This window comes from Colletotrichum fioriniae (genome assembly GCF_027942845.1).
Source record: "Colletotrichum fioriniae strain IMI 355084 chromosome Unknown scaffold_5, whole genome shotgun sequence".
Classification (NCBI taxonomy): domain Eukaryota; kingdom Fungi; phylum Ascomycota; class Sordariomycetes; order Glomerellales; family Glomerellaceae; genus Colletotrichum; species Colletotrichum fioriniae.
This window is the reverse complement of record NW_027076841.1, coordinates 386,504-400,875: the sequence shown is the minus strand read 5'-3', so window position 1 is coordinate 400,875 and position 14,372 is coordinate 386,504. Positions and strand designations below refer to the sequence as shown.

General features: G+C 53.8%; 3 protein-coding genes across 3 annotated transcripts; 1 reads left to right on the top strand and 2 right to left on the bottom strand.

The window, feature by feature from the left end:
- Nucleotides 1-5,108: 5,108 nt before the first annotated feature.
- Nucleotides 5,109-6,697, top strand: YCK2 (Palmitoylated plasma membrane-bound casein kinase; the record flags this gene model as incomplete). Its single annotated transcript, XM_053194843.1, has 4 exons — nt 5,109-5,237; nt 5,339-5,408; nt 5,463-5,611; nt 5,663-6,697. The coding sequence occupies 4 exons, from the start codon at nt 5,109-5,111 to the stop codon at nt 6,695-6,697; spliced, it is 1,383 nt and encodes a 460-aa protein (XP_053047723.1).
- A 2,263-nt stretch (nt 6,698-8,960) lies between these two features.
- N0V96_004855 (uncharacterized protein) lies at nt 8,961-9,491 on the bottom strand (the record flags this gene model as incomplete). The annotated part of the gene is made up of 2 exons (XM_053194844.2): nt 8,961-9,029; nt 9,093-9,491. 2 exons carry the CDS (start codon nt 9,489-9,491, stop codon nt 8,961-8,963), a joined length of 468 nt encoding a protein of 155 aa, XP_053047724.2.
- An 83-nt stretch (nt 9,492-9,574) lies between these two features.
- On the bottom strand, nt 9,575-11,415 carry N0V96_004854 (uncharacterized protein; the record flags this gene model as incomplete). Its single annotated transcript, XM_065757247.1, has 2 exons — nt 9,575-11,345; nt 11,411-11,415. The coding sequence occupies 2 exons, from the start codon at nt 11,413-11,415 to the stop codon at nt 9,575-9,577; spliced, it is 1,776 nt and encodes a 591-aa protein (XP_065614016.1).
- Between the last annotated feature and the right edge of the window lie 2,957 nt (nt 11,416-14,372).

The following is a 14,372-nucleotide window of genomic DNA, read 5'->3' as shown; positions in this document are numbered from 1 at the left end:
AGAGTCAACCTTCACACCCTTTGGCCATGAATCTTGGAGAAACTGATGCCTGCTCGCTGAAGGGGTAAGTTACCGTCCGACAACTCTGGCCAAGCCACAATTCATGCCGTCCCAGTCGTCGTCTCAAATAAAAATGATAACGAGCGTCGAGCGCCCAGTAACGGCTGGAGTCCTCCGTCATTCACATGGAGAGTGCGCAAGCCACAGCGTGCCGAGGAAAGCGAGCCACACTATCCTGGCATTGCTTGCTTACAGAGGCGGGCCTTTGGCTTGAGACATGACTTGCGAACTCTAAGGCGTCTCGAGAATCGATTCGCCGTTTAGCTGCTTGATGACCAGCCGTGAACACTTTGGGTCCGTAAAGACTGTTAGCTTCAACTCGCCGAGTCGAAACGGAAAAGAAAGAAAAAACACAATGACCACAGAAGCGGGAAGGCCGTCGGGATCAACGTGTATTCCAACGGGGTTTTTGGTGTTAGTGAGTGCGTCTACCCTGTGACTGTCACGGGCTAGACAAGAGCTATCGTGCGGTCTAGACGGCCTGATGGGAGTTATTCATTGGATGACGGGCCCAAGATGAACGCGGGGAGGCCTGTTCATAGTTGAGACTTGGAGGAGTGCTAGATGGGTCAGCGTTTCATTTGAACGTTGGAGAATATGTCTGATGGGTAGGAGGGCCAGCTGACGGGGATGTACGGGAGAAAAGTGAAACCGTAAGGCGGAGGGAGCGCGGATGGTTGGCTGGCTGGTGAGCCACCACGCCTGTTGAATGGTGACGGGAGTAGTATAGACATCGGATGATGGGTACGACAGGTAGCGTTGAGAGGAGGCAATCCGTATCGAATGGCAAGCAGAAGCGGTATCCCAGCCGGCTGCCGCGTGAGGAGGCATTTGTTGGTTGGCTTCCCACATGGAACGGAGCGGGGCGGTCTTTCACCGCATCTCGGGCGGCATCGCGGCGGTGGGGGATAAAACGAGCCGGACTGTAGCGCCGCTGCAGGTCCAAGCCGGTACGGGCAAGGTTCTGCTGCAGGAAGAAAAGCCATTGGACAGCGGTGCCTTCAGCACCTGCAACGGGTGCATACGCGTGGGTTCGTGTTGGTGATCCTCCATTTTTCAACCTTCTCGAGTCTTTCTTCTTCTCCGTTGAACAGGTGACTGACGGCGTGCCATTGGATGTTCTGAATGGGCTAGCGGCATGGTGCTTGGGCCACCGTTTATGCTGTTATGCCTTTGCCGAGGATGAGATTTTTCGCAGGATTAAAATGGTAATTGTGATGGTTTGCAGGGAAATACACATTCATGCCATGTGGGACACGCGAACATGTCGAGCGTACCGCTGTGTATGCCAACCGCCATGAATAGAGTGGCTGATATGAGGAGGGGACAGCCTTGTGTTGACAAGATGCCGTCATGGGAATTGTACCAAGTATCGATATGCCTTGTCAATTTTTCTCAAAGGATGCTCTCAATTGCCGACAAGCAACCGATGTTCACGTTTTGAAATGTGGAATGTGCGATTCAACACGATTCAGGGTGTGTCGAGTGTCTTCGCCTGATGCGCTTGCGTAAACAATGCCGATTGTGTGAAGACTGAATTGGACGTCAACGGGCGACGAGCCATATCCGTCGTCTTCCAGTCAGACATATCTCGGACATGGTCGTTGCCCCTTGTTTGGAGGTTTCCAGGCTCCCTTGAAAGGGGTCGGCGGCCGATGGAAAGTGAAGGGCAAGGCCTGTTGTGGCTAGGATATGAAATTCCTCGTTCACGGGGACAAAGCGAGATATGCGGCGGACGCAGACTAGGCCGTCAGCGGACCTCGATCCCCGCACAGGGCACACGCCGTGTGTGTTCTAGGGTCGTTTCTAGCGCGGCTTTCCACTGCTGTTTGGGCTTGGCTTGGCTTGGGATTGCCGCAATGCCCACGGGCAAAGGAACATGCAACATCCTGGACAAGACAGGCGCGAGCGTGTGTCCCCGTTTCCCCTGGCGTATCGTTGGGCGGACCATCCGCTGGTGTCTGCCATGACCCTTGCCCGTAATACAGTGTCAGTGTCTCTCTCTCGTGGTCGTTCGCCCGTAGAACACCTGCGGCACGGCACAGCACAGCACAGAGACTGAGAGTGACTGGCGGGGCCGACAGGCAGAATATCCGTACAGATGCCTGGCAGACAGACGACGGGCCACGGGTGGCTGGAGTTCGGATGAGAATGGATGCAGAGGGCGGGCGCCGGAGTTCCGTAATAGTTCAGATCTCCTATTTCGAGGTGCAATGAAGAGGAGTTCGTTTTTATTCGAGATTGGGACGAGACGAGACGAGAAGAGACGAATACGGCGTGGGTTCGCGAGCGAGGTCATATAGGTGGTAAAGAAAAGAGGATACGGGCAACGAAGAGTTGAGAGAGAGGGAAGATGTTGGATAGTACTGCAAATTGGAGCCGACTGAGAGGGGCAGACCAGGTTACGGTGCAGTAGACGGTAGACGGTTGACCCCAAAACAGAAGTTGACTCCGGTACATGGGAAATTGGTGGGAGATTGGGTTGGCGACAGGTACCGGCCTGCGAGGCCGTTCTTGCCCTTGGCCTTGGCAGAGGGAAATCCACCTCGAATGGTCAGGTTGCTCCGCCAGAGTTGTCGGTAAGGCAAGGTAAACCGTAAAGGTACCTTCCATCCGACCACGTACAGAATAGGTACCTCCACCTTTTCTGCGTCTAGAACCTCAGTAATCAGGCACTAGTCGCCGTCTTCCCCTTTGTGAGGTGACACGCCATTGCCATCCGCTGGTCTTTCCTTTTTGGTGTCGGTGTCCGTTCACGATGCTCAAGCCGGTCAGGTACCTTAGCAAAAGGCAAGCCAGGGCCAGTTGCTTAATGCTTTCCCTACCTTACCGGTCTTCGTTGGACCTCAGGTACCTCATCCAACCAGTTTTCGGACTTATCCAGATACGTACCACCGAGCTAACAGATATTCAGAGATACCTCATTTCTATCCGTAACCATTCACCATTCTGTTCGGGACAAATACAAGACATGCCGGAGGGAGGCCGGAAGGTAGCTCGGAGCGGCCGTACAGCTCTCATCCCATTTTCAATCTAGACCAATACAAAGTCGTGTGCTCTGTAGCTTGTCCTGCAATTGATGATCGATATGTTTAGGTTGTCGCGAAAGCCCGTTTGTGTTTGTGCTCCTAATCTACCAATCTTCCAATCTTCTGTTCCGAGTTGTTCCAAAATTCCGAAAGTCCTCTCTTCCACTCACCGTGCCATTCGGCGCCGGCCCCCTCGTCCGTTGAAATTAGACATTAGATCCATTCCCTCCCCCCCTCGACAGACCGCCGTCCACACGTTCGTCGTTCGTGGCTCCTTTCCTCGCTTGCTCCCCTTCGGCCGTCGTTGCTCACTTTACCAATCCTGGAAAATGGACTTGGGACCTGGACCTTGAACCCAGAACTGATCTGACCCCCCATCGTTCATTGAAAGTGAAGTGTGGGCCACGGTGAGCGTTGCAAGGCAGGTTTAGTTATTGAGAGGTTGAGGCGTCGCGTGTAATTTCACCTGGACCGTTGACGACACCGTCTGTACGGAATACGGAGTAATAGCATCTCATCTTTCTCGATCTATCTTTTCTCTTTCTTTCTCCCTTCCTCTTCTTCTTCCTCTCTTCTTCCCTTTTCCTCCCCCCCTTTCAGTCGCGCTCCTCTTCGCCTCGACAAGCCTCGATCGGAGACGATTCACCGGCACTATCCGACAACGGCGAGATACGACTCAGCCTTCGCACCGCCTCCCTGCTGTCGCCCCCGAGACAAGACATTCCAACAACAACAGACGAATTAAAGCGTTAGGTTAAGCAGTCTGCCCACGACGAGAAACCAAGTCAGCAGCACCGACGAGAAAGGAGAGCCTGCGAATAGAGCAGGACAGGAATCGATCGAACTCTGCAAAAAGGCAGAAACAGGAACATTCAGACCCTAGGTGAGTAAGAAAACAGGGAGGCTGTGATAAGAGCCCACCCGCTACTGCACAGCACAAGGCGGCATCCAACGAACGGATGGACGCCTCAGCACAAGCAACACCCGATCGGATTGTCCCCTGCACATTGCACAATGCACCCTTGCCTGGACCATCACGCCTGTGTCCGTACCCTCATTCTCCCGTTCCCCCCTCTCTCTTGTCCTCAGCTTCGGCCTCAGGCCAAGGCTAGGCGATTCGTGTACTGGGCGCGCGCGCGCGCGTGTGCGTGTGTATACTGAGGTGTGGTGCGTGGTGAGTGTTGGTGTATGTGTGTGTGAGTGAGAGAGACCGGCCCGGCACCGAGCCAACAATTTCGCTGGGCGCTGGCTGCATAGCACAACAGCAGCAACATGCCTGTACAAGCACCGCCAACGGCACCACCACTTGCTCCCACCTCACCTCAATGTTTTTTATTTTATTTTTATTTCTTTTCTGCTGCAGAGTATTCCATACTGCGTACCCGTGCCCAAATCCCTCCCTACCTCCCTCTTCGCTCCATCTGCACTGCACCTCCAGGCTCCGGCACCACTCAAGTTCCTCCTCAACCACCACCTCACCTCACTCCGTACCCAGCGGCTACCTGCCAGTAACAGCCCTGGGAAGCCCCAAGCCCAGCAGCCCAGCCCGGTCCAGCCCATCCTTTTCCCGCCAGCTGCTTCGCACTCCCCGTGCAGTGCATGTGGTCCGGGGGGCGGATTACCCACTGAAATCACTCGTCTGCGGCTGCCATCCGTCCACCTGCCCCAAATTTCCATCCATTCTCTCCCAGTCCTCCCCCATCCATCCTTTCCTTTCCTGAAATCCTCTTCCAAGCAACCACAACCACGCAACCACCCCCTTCCCGTCCTCTCGGCCTGATTTCGCCTCCCCGAAACCAGTCAGCTCAAATGGGCATCGGGATAACGAGCAGCTAGCTGACCTGCGACCCTCATCATCCTTTTAGACAAATCGTCCATTTTTTCCCACCTTCATACACCAACCCCCGATCGACTCCATCAGACCGCCTCGACCGATACCCGACACGATTAAACCGAGCATCCAGGCCCAGCCTTTGCCCCGACACTACGGTCCGTAAGAGGACGTAGGCCTTCGACGCAATGGCTTCCTCATCGAGCAACGTCGTCGGCGTGCACTACCGTGTGGGAAAGAAGATTGGAGAGGGATCTTTCGGTGTCATTTTCGAGGGCACCAACCTCCTGAATAACCAACAGGTCGCCATCAAATTCGTACGTCGCCGACTTGATTCAATCAGATACCTCGTCGTTCATGGGCGTCACGGTCGCTCAACAATGCTTCGACATCGTGCTAATATTCTTTCTCGTCGTAGGAGCCGCGTAAAAGCGACGCACCTCAATTGCGAGATGAGTACCGGACGTACAAGATTCTCGTTGGATGCCGTATGTTCATTCGACAATCTCTCGCCCGATGGCATTACTGACTTTGATTTGAAGCTGGCATTCCCAACGTCTACTACTTCGGACAGGAGGGTCTGCACAACATCCTCGTGATCGACCTTCTCGGTCCCTCCCTCGAAGATCTCTTCGACCACTGCGGCCGAAGATTCACCATCAAGACCGTCGTCATGGTTGCCAAGCAGATGGTGAGTTACGCCAGCCTTATCGTGATTTCAATCGACTAACCAATCATACAGCTATCGAGAGTGCAAACCATTCACGAGAAGAACCTCATCTACCGTGACATCAAGCCCGACAACTTCCTGATCGGCAGACCAGGCACCAAAGCCGCCAACGTGATTCACGTTGTCGATTTCGGCATGGCCAAGCAGTACCGCGATCCTAAGACGAAGCAGCACATCCCTTATAGAGAGCGAAAGTCGCTGTCCGGTACTGCCCGATACATGAGTATCAACACCCATCTCGGTCGTGAACAATCCCGCCGCGATGATCTCGAGGCTCTTGGCCACGTCTTCATGTACTTCCTTCGTGGTGGTCTTCCCTGGCAAGGTCTGAAGGCTGCAACAAACAAGCAGAAGTACGAGAAGATTGGTGAGAAGAAGCAGACCACTCCTATCAAGGATCTCTGTGAAGGATTTCCCGATGAGTTCAACAAGTACTTGACCTACGTACGGAATCTCGGTTTCGAGGACACCCCCGACTACGACTACCTCCGCGAGCTCTTCACACAGGCGCTGAAGAACACCGGTGAGGTCGAGGACGGCGAGTACGACTGGATGAAGATCTCCAAGGACAATGGCAAGGGATGGGATGCCATGAAGGGCCACAACCCCGGATACCTGCACAACCCAAATGCCCGACCCGGCCCGTCTCAGATGGAGCTTCACAGCGGCCATCGGGGCGGTGCTGCAAACCCCAACAACCCCAACAACCTGACAGTCGGCCGTTTAAACGCCGCGCAACCCCCGCCTCCTTCTCCGATCAAGCAGATGGCGAAGTCGAGAGGTCAACCAAACGCCCCCGGCGCCTTGAACGCGCAACGGGGCTCCGGAGTCGGGGGTCTTCGGGACATGGCCACCCCCACCGGCTCAACTCAGGCCCAGTTTCAGAACAGCAACCGCAACCTCCCCCAGAACGTTCCCCAACAGACACCGATGAACCAGCAGCCGGCCCCTCCTAACGGCCGTCCTGCTGAGCCTCAGCCTACAGGCTTCCAAAAGTTCATGAAGGTGCTTTGCTGTGGTATGTATTCCTCTGTGTCTCAGCCATAATCGAACCGTGTCACTAACAATCTTACAGGCTAGAATCTTGGCTTCTGTTTATGTTCGTGTTGCCACAAGGACGGCTAAGACTACACCTCACCAATATATAAATGCCCACTGGACAAACCCAGCCAGATGCCGGATCGATGTTTGAGAAAAATCAGGCGGCCACACCTGGTTGACGACTTCTTCACCACCCACCAATCCCCTTTGTCCGTCACTCTTCATCTTTTCCGACGAAAACTTATTCATCCTCTGAGCTACACTTTTTTCCCGCATGACGACCACGGAGTAGCATCCAGCGCGCACACTGGCTATTCCGGGATAATGACGAACACACTAGCCTTTCTTTCTGGTTTTCTCTTCATCTGTGCTTCGACGATGTCCTTCCTTTTGGAGGCCGTCGGGGCATCATAAAATCACTGGCATGGAAATCTCACCTCGGGAATGGGGACCTTCTTTAACTAAGAACTTTCTGTTTCTAAGGAGAGAAACAAAAAACATACAACTTGATAATGTACAGCGCAGCACGGCGCATGGCGGTTGCAGGGGTTTTTAAGCATTGGGTCAGGTTCTGCCGCACGTTTTCGTTAAAGTTGATAATAGGGCTCGCCGTGTCCGGCACAGCTTGAGGCGACTGCGCTGTTGGGGAGAGATTGGTGACTGCGAGACGGCGGTTGAGAGATGTTTCGGGGAGAGAGTTGTGTGGAGGCTGATAGACGGAAGAGAGAGGGATACAATGGACATGAAACTTTACACTACACCAGCCAATGACCTTTGCGTTTCCTGATGTGACGTGACACCGTTCCTTGTGATGAGATGCTCGTTTTGGCCTGCTTAGATGAACTAGCGCGATGATGGAGTGGTCAGGATCACCAGACTTCATGCTGCGGGAGCAACTTTGACAATAAAGGAAGACTTGATTGATTGCTGTTTCCATTGCCAAGGAACATTAATTTTGTAAACTTGAATACCTTTCTTGGACGTTTTGGGTCGTGTTGGCATTGTTGTTGCTCAGGTCACCAAGTCACCATAAACATTATACATGACAGGTATGAGATTCAGAAAGGGTGGATGTTGAACTACCTACTTCGCGAGTCCTTTGACTGGGTGACGGGATCTAGGTCAGCGTAGTTCATACCTTTATATGATCATGATGGGATGCGAGATATGATAGTCGTGTCTGGAAAGAAGAAGCGTGACGATGCTGAGACGTGTTTGTCGGCCTTTTACAAGCTGGCATGAGCCTGTCCTCGGATGATTTGATTGGCTGAGCTGACGTAGATATTGAGACGGGGGCTTGGATCTATCTATGTGATATTCTTGACCTGGCAAGGAAAGGCCTGGAGATGTCTCTCTAGATTTTGGGGGGCATCGGCCTGGTGTTTCGGTAGTTTGTATTCGGTGTCTTGCTCTGTTGTGATAGTCCCACATGATACTTGGGGTGGGCCTCGATTATAGTCCAGATAGATGTCATACACTATAAATACGCCCATACCAAGCTCCGACCCCCTTTCTCGTGGCCGATAATGACACGTCTTCGCACTTGGCGGGTTCTCATCAACCTCCGCGAGCAGGATGGCCTCCTCGGGGTGCTAGGTTAGTGACCATTCCAGAAATCGGAAAAGCCCCCCAGAGCTCCCTTCCACCGCAGCTACCTTACATCGTGGAGAGCTATTTGCCCCTAGAGGTATATTCTGTGGGGAATATGTGTTTCGTGCGTGGAAGGGGTGCTGGGTAGTCTCAAGATAAGATGAGTAGGAGTAAGTGCCACAATTCCAGCATGCGAGCACCATAATTCCATCCACCGGTCACTTCGAGGTGCTACCGCTGGCAACGAAAGCTGCCAGATCTTGATGAAGGCAGATCGATATCCAGACATAGAATACCGTCTATAGTCTTACAACGACCTCGGCCTTTATACCGAAACCAATTCATCCTCGAGGCTATGTGAACCCATTGGCCGAGAATCCGTGATTGTTTCTTGATAGAGACTGTTCCATCGAACCTGTCACTCTAACTGGGCCAAAACACTCTGCTGCATCTACCTACCCAATAGGCCAGAAACCTAAAAGTTCAGGTGCGCAGTCTGGGAATCGAAATACGCGCCCCTACAAAATCTTCAATCTGAGAAGACTTCCCGGGATTCATCACCAAGTTCTCTGCTAACGGATCAGGTCGTTACACAGCTTGACCATCGAGTATCTATTGGGCTTGATTGATGGAGGAAGACCATAGACCTAGGTATATGTAGCCTCGGGTGACAGAGCTCTCATTCGAGAGACACATCCATCGCCAGTTCCCCAGCCCGGTCCAGCATCAGGTATTGATCCAACATACTCTGCCCCCAACTGTCAGCTTACATCCCTTTTAATAACATTCCAAGGAGATCTTTGCAACTTACCCAGTCCACACTAGCAGGATCATTCAAGGCATTATCCAACGCCATGAAATCAAACTCATCACCTTGATACGCCCCCTCTCCGAGGAAACCCTGGCCCTGGCCCTGGCCTGGCGTCTGGCCAGACAAGCCTACGACATCTCCAAACCCGGAGTTGAGAGTCAAAGACTCGCTGAACAGAGCCGGGTCTCGATATGTGCTGTCGAGACTACTATTTGTAATCGCTGCCGTCGTCGCTGCCCTTGTCGTCGTCCTCGCGATATTGTCGGTGTGCTGCTGCTGCTTCCTCTGGCGCGATATGCGCTGGACCATGGCCCGCAGGACCGCCGCCGCATGCCTCGCGTCCTTGGAGCAGTCTGACCTCCGCGACCAGATCTCGCTTGCTGTCTTGAGGGCCTCCATTTTTCGTTCATAGTCCTCGTCACTTTTCGGTTTTCGGTCGTTAGCAAAATCAGTTTAAACATCCTAGGCTCGCCACTCTCCTCTCAACCCATCTCCAGGCCAAGAACGAACACCCTCAATGACCGTAGATGGGAGACAACATACCTCGTGTCTGTACTCTCATTCAAATCCAAACAAACCACCATGGCAGCAATCATGAAGTCATGCAAAGTCAAACTGCTCAACATGTACCGATCCTCAAACAACCTGCCCCCCGGGCTCGCCTCCCGATCAAACTCGGCGTGCAGATCCAACACTCGCAGCGCCGCAGCGCTACAAATCTCCCTCGACGAAGCGAACCGCGGGTCCCCATTATAACAACCCTTCTCCCTGCTCAGGTACCGCCGGTGCAGCACGCACAGCGCTTTACTGTACATCAGCTCCAGCATCAGCCGCTGCATGACCGTGTGATTCTGCTCCGTGAAGCCCGTCTCCCGGATCGGCCTCACGCGCAGCACGGCGGGCAAGGCGGCGTGCCAGGCGTGTAAGGTGTCGTTGAGAACCTGGGTCTCTGCGTAGGCTGGCTGCGCGGGCGAGAGGGCGTGACGGATGACGCGCCGCAGGATCCGGCAGAGTTTCGACTTGTAGCAGTAGTAGAGCGCAGGCGTGGCTTCCGTCGGCGGGCGAGGCGGCGGCATCGTCGTCGTGTTCTCGTCAAAGTCTTCGTCTGGGTGGTTCTCGGGCCCGACTGCGTCGTTATCGCCCTCGTGGACGATGGCGGGCATGCCGAGCTGGAAGGACAGCAGGAGATCGAACGCCTCGCAATAGAACCAGGCGCGGCGGCGCATCTCGGCGTCAAAGGGGGTGATGGGAGCCGAAAGGTGCGAGGGCTCGAGGTGGTAGCCGCGGCGCTGGGCCAGGCGCGTGGCGACGCCGAACATGTTCCAGAGGACTGGGTCCATATCCCTGCTGCCCAGGACGCGGGAGTAGGCGACGAGGAGGGTCGCTTCGACCGAGTAGGGTCTCGCGGCGAGGTAGTTGCCCTTGATGAGACACTGTACCGCCCGGCCCGAGTACGCCGAAGCCTCTTTCAACTTTGTAAGGTTGAGGCCGAGTGCTTCGGCGTTACCCTTGCCGCGGATGATGACGGTGGCGTTTGATATGATGGAAAATAAGATGCTTATCCACAGCCAGCTCATCGATTCCGGGTTGGCCGAGAAAGCGGCGTACTCGCGCTGAAAGCGGCCGACGTGGATAAAGGGCACGGCGGTGAACCGGGCGTTGAAGTAGACGCCGAGGAGCTTCTCGAGGTCCTGTCGCGGCGGGAGGCTGTAGAGAACCTCCGGCAGAGAAACAGGGACGACGGCACCGAAGAGGAAGTCCGGGCCGATGGAGCAGGCGCCCCCTTCGGGCGATTCGGGGGCGACATTCGGGTCTGGCTCAAGGGCCGTTTTGATCTCGCGGATGTGATGGAGGAGAGCGGTCCAATGCGTTGCGCCGTAGTAGGCGTCGTCTCCATCGATAGCAATCGGGGCTGGGGAGTCGTCGCTGGTGCTACTTCCGCTCTGTTGTAGTTCCGAGTCCGTCGGTGGTGTCGGCACGGCGTTGATAACCCCGGTGGGTTTGGTGGGGCCCGGACCCGAGGCCGGCTCCGGGGCTAGCTGGGGGCCGTTCCGGTCACGGTCTTTGGATGAAGTCATGCCCCTTCTGACGAGGTCCTGGACCATGTCCTCCAGTTTTCGGAGTCGGAAGTGAACCTCCGGACGCGGCTGCTGTCCCGCTCCACTCCCACCACGATGACGAGCAGCTCCATCTGGAGTGAAAGCGGCTAGATTCCCGTTTCCACGAGTGGTCGAGCTCGGAGTGTTTCCAGTGCTTCCCCCAGAAGTGACAGGAATAGCATCGCTTCCAGAAACAGTAATATAACCGGCACCGGTAACAGCATTAGCGCCGCCTGGCGTAGATGCAGGAACAGAAGCAGATGTAGAGGCAGAGGCAGGAGCAGCAGCCCCAAACTTGCATGCCCCCTCGTCCCCGCGCCTAACACACGCACCGCACGGGAGTGCGCGATCGCATCGTAGCTTCCGCGCGCGGCAGGCGAGGCACGAGACGGGTTGGCGGTTGCGCTTTGTCACCCTGCGTTGGCCGTCGGACAAAGACTGGGCGCGGAAGACGGACGTGAACTGTGTAATGTCCGACGAGGTCGACATTATTCGTTCCCTTTTCTTTGCGCGGGCCGCGTCGGCTCCGCTTCCCTACCCCCGATCTTAGGTACCTTACTCTATTCTTTCTTCACACCGTTTCCTTCTTTTCCTTGGAATACACACCCCTTGGATAAGGTTATCGGTGTGTGGGGTGATCGCTATCGGCCGAGTTGTTCTCCCAGATTCCCGTAGAGTAGCGTGTAGAGGGGTGAGCTTGGGCGAAGTGAGGTAAGACGAGGTCCGAGATGGATTACCGATCTGGGATGCAAGTGACCCGGAGTTTAGCTGCTTGTTCCCCTTGAGGAAGAAGCAGAAAAAAGTAGGAGTCGTATCCGGGAGAGCAATGGAGAAGCAAGTTTCCCGAAAATGTGACCAATGTCAGGCAGCAAAGGAAAGCGAACAATCGTCATCACAAGCATAGGAAAGAGAGGAGGAGGAACTTTGGAAGGAGCTTGTTAGTCGGGGTTAATCCCCGGCTTTTACGCTTTCCCCTTTCGGAAATCTTACATCTCCGGCTCTAGCACGTATCTTACTTTTGGTACCTAGGCAAGGTTGGCATCCATCCGTAGCTTCAACTGGCATTGAACATTATCAATCAACACCATGAACAAGAATTCAAGAAAAACCACCGACGCCCTACACCACAATACATCGTAGTTCACCGCTCCCTACCGAAGTTCTTTTTAGACTCCCTCTCTACAGGTGTCAGAAACGCCGCTTTTCTAGATCGAGCCTGTATGCCATTTATAGACGTCAATGTGTCATTGATTATCTCTCGGCACGAGCGACTACATTCGACGGGCACGTTTATTCTCTCTAACTTCTTAGTTGTGACGAAGGCAAAAAGCAATGGTAAGTATCTTCTCTACACCATTGCTCCTCACCCTCCTCTTTGCTACACTAGACTACTTGAAGAAGAAAAGTCTGAGCGGTTCAGAGAAGCTTTACCGATGAATGATTAAGCCCTGAGAGCATGCAGAGCCAAGGCGAATCTCGCATCTCTGGGTCGAGTTTACAGCAAAGTTAATTAAACCACCGGAACGAACTACGATATGACAAAACCTTGTTCCTTGTCTACTCGTCCTCTTTCTCCCCCTCTCTCTGTCGGGAACGTCCCAACTTTCTTTTCCTAAACGCCGAAACATCTACGCGAACCTCCCCTCAAGCGGGCTCTCACGATGATGGAATCAAAACTACGCATGCTCTCGTCCCGTTCACCCTCTAGCATTGTGCGTGTGCGTGTGTGTATGTGCGTCTCCCCCACCTCTCACATGCTCACCAAACAGGAGACTGGGAGTGAGCTTGGTAAAGAGAGCGAGTAAACATGTGTCTGCCCGACAGGAACAGCAATACCTCAAGAGACACAGACCTTTTCCTCCAAAACTCAATCGTGTCTTCTCTCACCCTTTTTACCTACTGCGGTATGTTGTAATCCCCTCTACACACGCCTCCTCCACCTCCCCAAAGAAAACGTCCAAACACTTTCTCTCCTCGTTTTCCGCCATCCGTCAAACGCCCTACGCCGTCCAATGAACATATGCACATCAATATTCAAGCTTCCTGTTAACAACTATGTTTAGCCTGGCACCTCTTACAATGCGCGAACGCCTGCCGTACATGTAAATTTGCCGTTCACGTGCACCCAATACCTCACCTTACATACAACGTTCAGATTATCCAACAATAGCACACGTATCCGGATCCGAGAATCACTTTAATGCCCACACATTCTTCTCTTTCTTTGCCCATCGATAGCTGGAATGGGATATCATTAGCGGCTACTAGCGCCGCATTCCTAGGTCTCCCTCACCATCACCGCGGGCCGTACATCGGCGGCGGCCGTCTCTCAGACTTTCTCACGCACGGCCCGAGATAGTAAACGCAACCTACACCAACGCCATCTCGCACGCAGGCAGAAACAACCGCTAAGGCTGGAATGAAATCCCACCGGCATCTGTTCTACTCTGTCCTCCAAACATGGTCATCGTGTCGAAGCGCCTATTCAAGTATCAATCTTACCGCCATGACCCTACTCTAACTCAAAGTTTACTATACACGACGAGAGATTTGGTTCTCTGCTTGCTCCGTGAAATCCCCCCATCATCCCATCTTTGTATCGGCAAGACCGCTCTTACTCTTGCAGACCTGCTGCACGATCCAAAACGCAGTGCTGCTGCTGCCTCCTGGATATTGGAACATTTACTTGTCTAACTTCTTTTCTATCCATCATCACCTACTTACACGGGTGTGTTGCTGGCTGGCTGGCGTCTGTGGTTTTATCGGACTGCTTCACATCCGACCAGCCTCAGTCTCTCTACCGCGCCATGACCCCTAATAATTCTACACCATTTTTTTTTTTCTTTCGTGATCCCGTCATCCCATCTGTACGGAGGCCAAAGAGGCACAGAATTTTCTTGACAAGCTTGAAACAATTTTCACGCTGCACGCTACTGTCTCATAGGGCTAGTTTGGCACGGCATGTGCCCGCGTTCTGTGAGGAGCGGCAGGATCGGGACAGCAGTAGCAGTAGTTGAACTTGCATCTCGATCTCCATCCGCCGCCGCCGGGCCGGCAGGCTTCAGCAGACAAGGTCTCATCCACATTACACACAGCACAGGTTGGAATAGAGTCGTTGACATCATGTTTGGCAACGACTTTCATTTGCCTTATGCAATAAAGCTACCGATCTTGTGCCGGA